The 13,659-nt window shown below is 46.2% G+C and overlaps 1 protein-coding gene across 1 annotated transcript in view; it reads left to right on the top strand.

The window, feature by feature from the left end:
* Window positions 1–13,659, top strand: part of LOC143281456 (uncharacterized) — a 56,780-nt gene that overhangs the window by 21,384 nt on the left and 21,737 nt on the right. The window contains exons 17-20 of the mRNA XM_076586668.1: window positions 2,408–2,475; window positions 3,129–3,297; window positions 7,881–7,964; window positions 8,563–8,685. Of these exons, the coding sequence (XP_076442783.1) occupies window positions 2,408–2,475; window positions 3,129–3,297; window positions 7,881–7,964; window positions 8,563–8,685 (444 nt within the window). The remainder of the gene's footprint in view (window positions 1–2,407; window positions 2,476–3,128; window positions 3,298–7,880; window positions 7,965–8,562; window positions 8,686–13,659) is intronic.

Raw genomic sequence — 13,659 nt, 5'->3', positions numbered from 1 at the left:
AATACATCTGCTAATCAGATGCCTGACCCCTGAGCAGCGTAACCAGGCCCACGCGAAGGAGCCGTTGCCAGGCTGAATGCACGGCAGTTCTTTAAAAACCAAAGAAAACCCAAAAGTAGTACAAAAACCTCAAAAAATAAAACTACGTGAATAAAAACCAGTTTATTACTCGAAAAACACGCTGGGGAAAGAGACTTTCTTTACACAATAATCGGCCATCAGGATTTCTTTTTGTTTTTAAGCCCAAGCTTTAATTAAACAGCCAGGATTTGTTTTGGAATGCAAATTTGAATAAACAAGGCATGCAAATTCTCGGCAATTGTTTTTCAAGCTCGGTAAAAGACAGACAGCACAAAGAGGGGAACCCAGCTCACTGAATCTACACACGGCTGATTATCTGCACTCCAGGAGAAGGAAAATGGGTTGTAACCTGTTTGTGTGTGTGTGTGTGTCCCTCTCTCCCTCCCTCTCTCTCCTCTCTCCCTCCCTCTATCCCTCCCTCTCTCTCTCTCTTTCTCTGCCTCTCATTATTTCACTGGCTTGCAACCTCTTTCTTTCTTCACTCCCTTTCCCTTTTCTCATTCCAAAGGCCTAGTTGTGTACATCTTTTCTTTCTACACATTTCAAAAGATTATTATTGGAGAAGTTTCTGGTTGTTGTTTTTTTTTTTCAGGCTCTTTAATTATTTTCCTTATGACATATTCCAATCCACTGTCAAACTGAACTGACAAAACTATATGAAATGAACAAAATGGAATAAACAGACATTGAAAATAGAATGATAATAATGAAAATAGAATAATGATAATGATAGATTTGTATAGCGCTGAATCTTGTGCAGAGACAAATTTAAGCACTTTCACACCAGTCATTCACACGCATGCACAATTCTAAAACTGAAGACAAGGAAGAGGCAGGGAAGGGAGGCTATCTTGTGAAGAGGTGGGTTTTAAAGCCAGACTTGAAAGAGCTGAGTGCGGAGACCTGAAGAAGCGAAAGAGGAAGTTCATTCCAAATGCAAGGTCCAGAGATGGAGTGTTTGAATTCGGGTATGCGTAAACATAGTGGATCCGAAGCCGATCGTAGTGAGCGAGATGGAGTGTAGAGGTGAAGGCAGCCACAAAAATAAGAAGGGGCAGATTTATGAATACATTTATAACATAGAGTGCTGATCTTATACTTTATTCTGTGTGAGACAGTGAGCCAACGAAGCTGTTGCAAAAGAGGAGTGATGTGCTCAGATCTTTTCTTTCTGAGGGCGAGTCGGGCAGCAGAATTTTGTATGCGCTGAAGGGACCCGTGAATGGATGAAGCAGGCAAACCAGACAATAGAGAGTTACAGTAGTCAAGGCGAGAGAGAACGAAAGAAACGAAAAATCCAGATGTTGCGTCGATGGACAGATATTTCCGGATGGAACTGATGCGTCGCAATTGACATGTCTGACTGATAAATTTTTGCATGGACAGTGTGTTGTCAAGGACTGAACTGGAAAGAGGGATGGATGTACTACGAAGATTGATTTTGTCAGTTGTGATGGAAGAGAGTTTTTGTTTAGTTCCTATGATCATTGCTTCGGTTTTGTCTGTGTTCAATTGTAACTTAAGAAGAAAAAAAACAAACAAGACAGTGAAGAATGTAATTTCGTTCTCCAGCTAACCAGAAAGCGGACAGCCAGCCCAGTTGTTGATACAGTTCATCGTTTCTGATTCTATCCCTTTGTTCAGTGATTCACGAAATTGGACAGATGTTGACAGGCCCAGGCAGACCGTATGACTCAAGTTCTTTTTGTGTTGTGTGAACAAACCCGATTATGTCCCCTGAAGATCCAGACAGATACTGCAGGGTGTCGTGTCGTTATGTGTTGAGTTGTTTTGTGTTGTGTTGTGTCCATAGACCCATAGTATTGTTATTCTTCTTAGTGTTGTTGTGTTTGTGAACAAACCCAGCTGTGTGCCCTGAAGATCCAGAAAATGTCACAATAAACTGAACGAAGTGGTATGTCACAGAACCACGTGAATTCTTCTTCTTCTTCTTCATCTTCTTCTCCTCTTCTTCCTCCTCCTCCCCCTTCTTCTCTTCTTCTTCTTCTCCTCCTCCTCTTCCTCCTCCTCCTCCTCCTTCTTCTTCTTCTTCTTCTCAGTCCTCCTCCTCCTCATCCCTATCCTTGTTGTTGTTCTTCTTATTCTTCTTCTTCTTCTCCTCCTCCTCCTCTTCCTCCTCCCCCTTCTTTTCTTCTTCTTCTTTTCGTTCTTCTTTTCCACCTTCTGTCTTTTCTTCTTCCTTCTCCTTGCTCTTCCTCTTGTTCTTGTTGTTCTTCATGTTCTTGCTCTTATCATCATCATCATCATCATTATTGTCGTTGTTGTTGTCATTGTGACACTGACGGTGGCTGTGCTGTGTGACCAGACCCAGCTGTGCGCCCTGAAGATCCAGGCGGAGATGAGGAGTCTGAGCACTGCTGACGTGGACTACAGGTCAGTGACGTCACCCTGCCGCCCGCTCAGTTGTGGTGCAGTGCCTGCTGTGTGGTGAATCGTCATGTTCTGAATGTGACTGCGATGCGTGTGCTGAATCACTGAGAGCAGTAATACCCAGTCTGGGTGTCTCTGGTTTCGTGTACTTGTGAATGTGTGTGCACGGGTCGTGTGTGTGGTGTCGTGTCGTGTGTGTGTGTGTGTGTGTGTGTGTGCTTCTGTCGGAAAGCTTCCCTGCTGTGTACTAATTTCTTCTATCTGTATGCCCACATCTTTCTGTGCGTTTTGCTGTATGGGTATGTGAGAGTGCGTTTGCGCGTGAACGTGCTCATGTTTGTGCGTATGTGTGCGTCGTGTGTTTGTGTGTGTCGTGTGTATGTGTGTGTGTGCGTGTGTGTGTGTTTGCGCGGGTGAACGTGATCATGTTTATGTGTGTGTGCATGTCGTGTGTGTGTGCGTGTGTGTGTATGTGTGTGCCGTGTGTTTGTGCATGTGTGTGTGTGTGTGTGAGTGAGTGAGTGTGTGTGCCGTGTGTTTGTGCATGTGTGTGTGTGCGAGCGCGCGCGTGCGTGCGTGCGAGTGAAAGTGGTGCCCAGCTACAGTAACCATGGTGCCTGAGTGACGTAGAGCGGTGCCGCCCTGTGTGCCGACAGCTCCGTGATGCGGATCCTGCCCCGGGCCATGCGGGGCAAGGTGCGGGTGGAGGAGGTGGAGAGGGGCCAGCGGCAGAACCAGCACCTGACGGCCCACCAGGCCCTCGTGGCCTTCCTCGCCGTCCTCAGGCACTGGGCGCTCTTCGGGGCCACGCTCTTCCCTGTGTCCGTCAGTACCTCATGATCACGAGATAATTCATTGTCCTTGAAAGGGGATGCTTGGTGTGGCGGCACGCAGTTAAATCCTATGTAGTACAAATATAGACATGCATAAGCCATTCATCTGATTTGCATACGCTCAGAAGCACACAGTCTCAGCTACATCAAATATCCATGCGCCCGCCATCAGTCTCCATTTCACACTCGTTATAAGAAATTTAAAAAAACAAACATGTAAAACGACCTTCAAATATAAACAAGTAGGTTACAATAATAAATAAGCCCGTAAATCAAGGAGAATTTATAACATAGATGAATAATCAAATACATAAATAATGGCAACAACAATAACGGTAATTATCAATAATAGTAGTGTAGCCGTGTACCCAGTGGTTATTCAAGGGTACGGTACAAAAGAACTAACTAAATGATGATTGATTGAATGAAAGGATAGACCAGAAGAATTCCCGCGCACAGGCCAGGAACATATAGAGGCCAGTCACAAATGGGTTTTTCTATTGTTTTATTTACAGTAGTGATGAGAACCTAAGAAAAGAAGACATAAACTAAAGGAGAAGAACAGAAGAAGACTAGAAGAGAAGATGATGAGAAGAGAAGAACTAAGAAGAGAAGATAAAAGAGAAGAAGAGATGGAGAAGACAGTGCCTGAACAGACACAAGTAAACAGATGTCATTAAGCACATCATGTTGGCACAAATGAATAATAAAGCACATGTATACATATTACATGGAAAGACTACCACTTATGCATATGTGTGAAGACCAAACACTGAACCAGCAGCTGTGGCGAAGTGGTTAGCGTCGCGGACTGACGGCTTGGGGGACGCGGGTTCAAATCCCAGCGGAGGTGGGTTTTTCGGCCCGTGGCCGGCTCCTACCCAGAGTTGAGTGTGCTGTGGGCTTAAATGGGGAGACTGGGACCACACAGTCGAGTGTTATCCACTTCAAGGATGCGTCTTTGGGTGTGTTGCTCTAATTACCTGACCAACACTGCAAGTGTCTGTATCTCTCGGGCCTGGTTAACGCCGGGATATCATTATGACAGGAAGCGTAGAGTACAGCCTTGTCACGCAACCCCAAACCAAAATGGACCTCCATAGCAACATCGTCATCATCATCGTCATCCTCCTCCTTCATCGTGATCAATATAAATAAAATAGTCTCAAAGTCTGTGGCCTTTCATGCCCTGCTCTCGTGGTGACCTCAGTTTCGATGACCCTCCACTTCCGTGCTTGGGGTGAGTCCTGTCAATTTCGTCAGTGTCGGCAGATTCATGGGGGGCTGTTGTTTGAGGGGCATGGTGGCGGTCTCCACTCTGGGAAGGACGCTCACTCACTCTGTCTCCGCGACTAAGCCATTATTGTCGTTAGTAGGGGGCTTAGTAGGTGGTGTCCTAAGTACGTTAAAACAGAACAGGCACCACTGAACACCACCGAAGTGACTCAGCAGCAGTGCAGGGTTTCCTCTGGTGTGTGGCCTCCTGGCGACCTAACATCGATGGCTCCCTGTTGACTGCCGACGCTGGAACTGCGACGGACGAACCCGGGTGTGGCCGTGTATTGAGGAATCTAAAAATGAGCGGTGTGGGAATAATGCACTGAAACGGTGCAGATGATGGGGCAGCAAAAAAAAAAAAAAAAAAAAAGGCCAAACACTGACATCAAATGACATTTCTAATACATTTAAATAGTGCAGGTAAAGTGATTGAAGCTATGCTGATTTAGTGAAAGTACACTGACAGTATAGATTAGGTAAAACTTATACTGTGTCAAAGTAACTCAAATGAATCAGTTTATCATGTTGCACTATACTGGAGTAAGCTGTACAGAGAGAGCATAACTCAATTACAATTAACAGACTGATACATATCAGGTAGTTTTAACCAATAACTGATATTTATCAAACACTGTCTTGTAATCACCACAACAGAATACTACACACATCTTAGAGTACTGACCATCAGTGAAACACTAACCTTCATCAGTGACAGCAAATGAGAAAGAACGCATCATATGCACCCACTGGAATATTCTCCAACAAACTATAAGTGTCCAAAGACGTCACTGACTGTGACGTTAGAAGAATCAAATGAAATGGAACACTGCTCCAAGCATATGACGACATGGCAATTATTTAGATTAATTATAGCCGAGCTGTGACTAACATGTCAAAGCAATAACTGAACAAAGCAATAACTGAACATACTCATATGAACACAAGTACTGTGTCAAACAATACAATTTGAAAATCAACACATTCTACACACTAGTACTTACAGCAATACCTAGTCAGATGTCAGCCATTGTGGGGACACACACGACAAACACACTGCTCGCGACGCAGCAAGAGAGAGAGAGAGAGAGAGTGAGCAGCTTTGGTCACGTGTGCTGCAAAGCAGATCGGCACTAATCAGGCCAAATCCGATGACAACTGTGTTTCTGACAGGTGTTCAGTGACAGATTTCTAAATGATCCCTGAACCGATTTACGTCGGATAAGTTGTAAAAGAAAGAGCTTAACACCTACTTTATAATGAATATAAAATGAAGTGTTGATTATTTAAGATGAATTTATAATCTTTAAGTCACCTAAACAGGGTCAGTTTTAACGAGCTTGTCGCTGAAAATTACAAACTGCGTGAAATCAGTTTAACGTAGGCAAACACAAATGGAATAGACTTAAAGATGGAATTGCGACGATTCTGCCAGTATATAATACTTATAGTTTACTGATCTGACAAAAGAGCTGTTGATTAATTACGGTGAAGCAGAAACACAGATTCCAGCTCAGCCAATAGCATACCGCGACGCGACACTGGTCAAGCCGTGAGTAGGTTGTCTGGCGAGCTCAAAATGATGTAAGCAGCTTTGCGTTCAAACTAGGAGTGATGTCACACATTCTGCACGTGGGTTAGTTGAGAAAACTGTCATCTGCTGATACAGCTTGTGCGTGAGGCAAGTATTGGAGCAAGCATAGCGCTTAGTCACAGTAATAATAATATAATAATAATAATAATGATAACAACAGTAGTAATAATAACAATGATACCTACACCACTGCTAGTTTTTAGAGTACTCTCTTTGTTTTGTTGTTGTTTTTTTACCCTTGACTTGAAGTAGATGCTAATGTGGCGATAGCCTTGAGATGGACTTAGTGGTCGGCGAGGCTCTAAGCACCGTGATTTGATTTGATTTGATTTGATCACTGCACCGCCTTTGGTGGCTTTTCTTTGGGGGTTTGGGTTCGGTCAACTCACGCTAAGTTCATGGTAGTGGTATCGATGATAGTTGATCGTTGTCTGTGCATGTAAAAGAACGTCTAAAAAAATATTCCAGTTATCAAAAAGGGAACATTTTCTAAATACACATGCCCGTTAACAGTTCCTATCGATGATAGTTTATCATGGTCTGGGCATGTTGCTCATGTAAAAGATCGTCTAAGAACATTCCAGTTAATGGTATATTCCAGTTAATATTCCAGGTAAAATATGTTTCTAAATGCACATGCCCGGAAACGATTCTTTCATGCTCACATACGGTCAGTCATAGATTGTGCTTCTAACGTCGTGGGATTCTGCTAACGCTGATACTGTCTAAAAGCTTAGGTAGATTGCACGAATGTGCTTTAGTATTAGTTCTTTTAAAATCATGTTCATCAACTCCTACTGATCGTAGGTCAGTTGATATCCTTCCATTGAAGCTAGAACTTGAATACGAAAATACTTTTTATGCACAAAATAGAATGTGGTAACCCATCTCCCTCAGTTATTCATAATTTCGCAGTTAACGATAAAAACAATACATAAGCTTATAATGCCACTTCCAAAGATTTAAGTTTTTAAGTCTAGTATCGCATAGAATGGGGGTACTTACTGGAATTATAGTTTAAAAAGAAACAAAAAACAAAACAAAACACACACAAAAAAAACCATACCTAACCACAACAACTTGAAACAGAGTCTAAAATATACCTATTGACAAAACCGAAAGATACCTAAAACCGATTCTCACTTTTAGATTAATTGTGGGTTACCTGTTGAACTTTTATTGTCTGTCTGTCCGCTTGTTTGTGTGTCTTTGCATCTTTGTGTGTGTGTGTGTGTGTGGTAGGTTTGGGTTTGATTACGAAGGAAGAACCTTTCAGCTTTTGTCAATGGGCGAGGGTGGATGTAAAAAAAAAAATTAAAAAAAGCATGCTGTTCTCTCTCTTTCTCCCCTCTTTCTCTCTGTCTCCCCCCACCCCTCTCTCTCTCTCAGACACTCACACAAGCGCGCTCTCTCTTCATTTGTGGTGTGTGTGTGCTTGAATTTGATAATAAATGAATAAACAAATAGACAAGTAAAAATGTGAATAAATAGATAGATAAATAAATGAATGAATGAATAAATAAATCAATCAATCAGATCAGAGAAGGGCGGTCCTTGTGAATTCTGTCATTCACCAGTGTGTAAGAATTCCCACATGATGAAGATATCCGTTCCAACAGTGTGTGTATGTGTGTGTGTGTGTGTGTGTGTGTATGGTGTGTGTGTGTGTGTATGGTGTGTGTGTGTGTGTGTGTGTGTGTGTGCAGCAAAACAGCACCACCACTCTTCCCAAAGACATGCTGATGGCCGTGCATGAACATGGTGTGTCCCTGCTGGAGTTACAGTCTTTGGTGAGATCTCCTCCCTGTCTGTCTGTGTCTCTGTCTCCCTCTGTCTGTCTGTCCGTCTCTCTCTCTCCCTCTCTCTCTCAAACACACACACACACAAGCGCGGGCGCGCACCATGTATTTTGCTAAGTGATATCTACATCAGACCCAAAGCAGCTTTCCTTTACTGGCGGGCTTCCTACACGATGTTTTCTCCTCCGTCATTTCTGTCCGAAAGGCAAGAGAAATGCGGGTAAACGTCACAGCGAGACAAGTGGAAGAAAGAGGTTTACGTTGTGGGATTCTGTTTCATTGCGTTCACACAAATTCAAGCAGTGGGATGCACACACACACACACACACACACACACACACACGTGTGCGCGCGTGTGTTTGTGTGCGCGCGCGCGCGCGCTTCTATGTGCGTGTACGATGTCGGGAGATACGAAATCTGTTCTGTGTGTGTGTGTGTGTCGGGAGATAAGAAATATTCTCTGTGTGTGCGTGTGTGTGTGTGTGTGTGTGTGCCTGTGCTCGTGCAGTGTGTCGGAAGATAAGAAATATGCTCTGTGTGTGTGTGTTTGTGTGTGTGTGTGTGTGTGTGTGTGTGTGTGTGTGCACAGAAATCGCTGTCGAGCCACGCGTTGAGCGAGGTCCAGCAGGGAGGCGGGGTGACGAAGACAGTGGTCATCCAGCCGGTCAGCACGGGCACCAAGGCCGCCAGGGTCACCTGTCACTCCTCACAGGTCAGCCACTACCTTCACTTTCACTTTCACTTTGTCCAGCAGGCGGCACTGCCTTCACACAAAGCCATATGCGCTGCACCACTTCTGCTTGGCAGATGGCCTGACCAGCGGCCTTACCCAACTCGTTTTGTCAAGCCTTGAGTGCATGCGTGGATATTTTGTGTGCCTATCAGAGGATTTCTTCAACAGTTTCAGTTTCTCAAGGAGGCGTCACTGCCTTCTGACAAATCTATATACGCTACACCACATCTGATAAGCAGATTCCTGACCAGCACCATAACCCGACGCGCTAAGTCAGGCCTTGAGTGCATGCTTACATGTTTTTGTACCTATCGGAGTGGATTTCTTCTGCAGAATTTTGCCAGAGGACAACACTCTCGTTGCCATGGGATCTTTTCCATTGCGACAATTGCAGGCATGCACACGGGACCTCGGTTTAGCGTCACATCTGAATGACTAGACGCTCAGTTTGATTTCCCTGTCAGACTCGGAAGAAAGGGCGAGAGCGGGTTTCGAACCCAGACCCTCACGGACTCTTTACCATTCTGCCACCTTTTTCCCACTCGGATCAGGGCATGGACAGCACAGTGAGGACAGTTATGGTGATGATAATCATTGTATTGTATCGTTTTCTTTTTTTTGGTGGTGGGGGAAGGGGGGGGGTTGGGGGAGGTCAAAACATTGCTCTGTGTGAAAATCGGGCTGCTTTCCGCATACCTGAACGCGTCCCGATGGCACAGAACCACTCTGTTTTCTGTCAGCAAGTGTGTTTGTTTTACTATCGTAATGGAATTTTCTATAGAATTTTGTCAGGGACAACACTTTGGTTGCTGTTGGTTCTTTTTAAGTGCGCTAAGTATCTCCTGCGCACAAGACCTGGGTTTATTGTCTCTTCCTGAAGATTAACACCCAGACCACCACTCAAGGTCTAGTGGAGGGGGACAGTAGACCAAATCCCTGTATACATATATGACTCGAACCCGAAGACGCTGGCTCCCAGTCAGGCACATGACCCCAAGGCCACTGCTCCACAGTATGATGATGGTGATGATGGTGTTGTAGTTATACACCTCAGTACAGGAGCTCAGAGCGCTGACATGGAGAAAACAAGGACTACTTCTGCTGCGTTCGTGGGCTGCAACTCGCACGTTCACTCGTATGTACGCGAGTTGGCTTTTACGTGTATGACCGTTTTTACCCCGCCATGAAGGCAGCCATACTCCCCTTTTGGGGGTGTGCATGCTGGGTATGATCTTGTTTCCATAACCCACCGAACGCTGAAATGGATTACAGGATCTTTAATGTGCGTATTTGATCTTCTGCTTGCGTATACACACGAAGGGGGTTCAGGCACTAAGCAGGTCTGCACATATGTTGACCTTGGAGATCGGAAAAATCTCCACCCTTCACCCTCCAGGCGCCGTTACCAAGATTCAAACCCGGGACTCCCAGATTGAAAAGTCCAACGCTTTAACCACTCAGTTATTGCGCCCGTCCAAAAACAAGGACATTAAGTAACAACCTAGGACACTATTAACAAACTTATAACGAAACTTTTGACGAAGACATGATTCTAGGATGGTGTGACGCGGTCTGTAAATGAAGAATGATCATGATGGTGTTTCACTGAATGTTATTACTGATGCTGATGTTGATTCTAATCCTACTACCAGTGCAGAACTTCTTTTTTAAGTACAAAAGATGTACTGTTGTCAACTACTACTGTTGGTGCTGCTGCTGTACTACAGGAACAAGTAGACAAGAACACCACTGTAGAAACAACAGGCGGAATGTGTTCAGCCTTCTTTTTTTCTGAAATCTTCCTTGTCTTCTATCTTGGTTCGTTTTTGTTGTGCCTTTTCTCCCTTCTTCCCAACGTGGGCTTGGTCGTGTGGTCTCTTCGGCTTCCCCCTCTCTCTCTCTTTACTTCTTACTCGTGCGTTGCTTCACCCGCTTCCCCATCTCACTGTGTCTTCCCTCTGTTCTTCACGTTCCTACCTCTCTATCGTCAGCCTTTGTTTTCTACTTTTGATAGTGCTTTCGTTTTGTTTTTTTTGACTTTTTTCTTCTCTTTATTTGACTGTTTGCCTGATCTGTATACGGTAAATTTACGTGCAAGGTGTAAGGTGATCTATCCTTGCTGCTTACAGCCCAGCCGACGTAGATAAGTAGGTGTAGCGTTGAACACGCCAAGTGTTCAGAGAGGGGCATATGACAACTTGGAGCAGTACATCAGAATTAGCGATGCCTTTCGGAGATGTCAAGTAATTTAGGTTGTCATTTTGTTGCAGCATCAGACATTCACGTCTGGCCGAGGCATCAGGAGTCCAATGATCTTTCTCAGTTTTGTAAAAACGCTCTTTCTGACTCATGTTTGGTTTGCTTTTTCTGTCTCTACCTCCTCTCTATCTCTCTTTCAGTGTGGGTCTCTCTCACTGTCTCCCTCTCTCTCATTCTCTGTCTCTCTGTCTGTCTGTCCCTTATGGCTTCTCGTCTCTTCCTCTACTCATTGTCTCTACGCCCGTTCTAGCTCATCTGTCTTTCTCCTGCCTCTATGGTACATTTCAACAAGGTCTGTATTGTTTGAGAATGAACAGTGACTGAGACATTGTGACATTGTTTCACAGTGGAGGCTTATGAAGTCATCACAAGCTGAGTGGCTTTCAGAAAAGAAAAACGGCAGAGGAGAGACATCTGGACCGCCATCCTATCCCGATCTCTGTCACACAGGATTTGAGTTCAAGTTCCTCTTCCACCTGACTTAATCGCTTATGTGCTTCTACATCTGCCCATGTCCGTAATGGAACGAACTCTGTACACAGCTCTTCCCTTATGACACTCACAGAAATTCTGCTCCACCCCGCATACACATTCTAGACAACCTCGCTCCTTCATGTTCTGCTGCCGTTTCCCTGTCACCCTACCCCGGAGGACCTGCTCTGCTATCGTTTATGCCCCATTGCGGGAAAGTTCCCTTCACCCTCCAACTATCCACCCTGTGCCCTCCATTAGTTTACGTCCACCTAGCCTCACGTGCTATTCAGAACGTTTCGTTCTCCCATTTACGCGCTAACGTTGCTCACAGTCACCCAATGTTCCCACCTCGGTCCGCTACAAAAATTCTCGTTCTCCAAACCGTCTGCCCTGCCTCCCCTCTTCCTCCCTCCACCCCTCTCAGCTCGGCACTTCTCTCCTCTAGACTTCACGTCTCTTCGTGACAGTGACAGTGACTCAACGGCACCATCGTGGCCTCGCAATGCTGCCCCCAAACTCCCTTCGTTCCACCGCCCTCACTCCCGCCCCCTCCCGCTCTCCACCCCTGGCTGTCCAAGCCCTCCGTTCCCCAACCCCCTTCCCTCACACCTCTTCCCGCCACCCATCCCACCCCCTTCCTCAACCCTCTCTCCACCCCTCTTCCCTCCCCACCCCCCTCTTCCCTCCCCACTTCGCTTCCTCCAAACCCCTCTTCCCTCCCCACCCTCTTCCCTCCCCACCCCTCTTCACTCCCCACCCCTCTTCCCTCCAAACCCCTCTTCCCTCCCCACCCCTCTTCCCTTCCCACCCCTCTTCCCTCTCCACCCCTCTTCCCCCCCACCCCTCTTCCCTCCAAACCCCTCTTCCCTCTCCACCCCTCTTCCCCCCCACCCCTCTTCCCTCCAAACCCCTCTTCCCTCCCCACCCCTCTTCACTCCCCCACCCCTCTTCCCTCCAAACCCCTCTTCCCTCCCCACCCCTCTTCCCTTCCCACCCCTCTTCCCTCTCCACCCCTCTTCCCCCCCACCCCTCTTCCCTCTCCACCCCTCTTCCCTCCCCACCCCTCTTCACTCCCCACCCCTCTTCCCTCCCCACCCCTCTTCACTCCCCACCCCTCTTCCCTCCAAACCCCTCTTCCCTCCCCACCCCTCTTCCCTTCCCACCCCTCTTCCCTCTCCACCCCTCTTCCCCCCCACCCCTCTTCCCTCTCCACCCCTCTTCCCTCCCCACCCCTCTTCACTCCCCACCCCTCTTCCCTCCCCACCCCTCTTCCCTCTCCACCCCTCTTCCCTCCCCACCCCTCTTCCTCCAAACCCCTCTTCCCTCCCCATCCCTCTTTCCTCCCCACTCTCCACCCCTCTTCCCTCCACATTCCTCTTCCCTCTCCACCCCTCTTCCCTCCCCACCACTCTTCCCTCTCCACCCGTCCTCCGACTCCACCCCTCTTCCCTCTACACCCCTCTTCCCTCCACACCCCACCTCTCATCCCCACCCACCCGCTGTTAATAGTTTCAGACTGAGATATACTACCTATTGTTTTTAGCTGTTTAGAACCTCGCGGGAGAAAAACCACCAACCTTCTCACAAAGCCAACAAGGGAGTGTTAAAGAAAAAGGAAGGCAATAGAATGGAGAAATATATAGCAAAAGAAAGAAAAAAAAGATCGTAAAAACAGACAATGAATAATTGATACTTGATTAGTATATATAAGAGAATCGTGTATTGTTTTTGGCCTGGAGTTAGTCTGGCCCTAAAGAATGATACAAAATGTGTGTGTGTGTGTTCGTGTGTGTGTGTGTGTGCTCGTGTGTGTGTGTGTGTGCTCACAAAACAAAAGTCAGAGACTTAATAGAAAACCATTCATGCGGTGAAGGCAGTGGAATCTGTGATAACGGCTCTGTCAATAGCTGCAGCCACCATTTCTCTGGCTTCGTTGTTGATGGAATCAGTCTCACAGGTAAATAGTGCGTCACCCCACACTCGCAATAGCCGAGTGGTTAAAGCGTTGGGCTTTCAATCCCTGGGTCCCGGGTTCGAATCTCGGTAACAGGCGCCTGGTGGGTAAAAGGTGGGGATTTTTCCGATCACCCAGGTCAACATAATATGTGCAGATCTGCTACTGCCTGAACCTACCTTCGTATGTATACGCACGCAGAAGATTAAATTCGGACTTTAAAGATCCTGTAACCCATGTCAGCGTTCGGTGGGTTATGGAAACAA

This window comes from Babylonia areolata, chromosome 4 (assembly GCF_041734735.1).
Source record: "Babylonia areolata isolate BAREFJ2019XMU chromosome 4, ASM4173473v1, whole genome shotgun sequence".
NCBI lineage: Eukaryota > Metazoa > Mollusca > Gastropoda > Neogastropoda > Buccinidae > Babylonia > Babylonia areolata.
The sequence above is the reverse complement of the archived record's forward strand: the minus strand, read 5'-3'. Positions and strand labels throughout refer to the sequence as shown.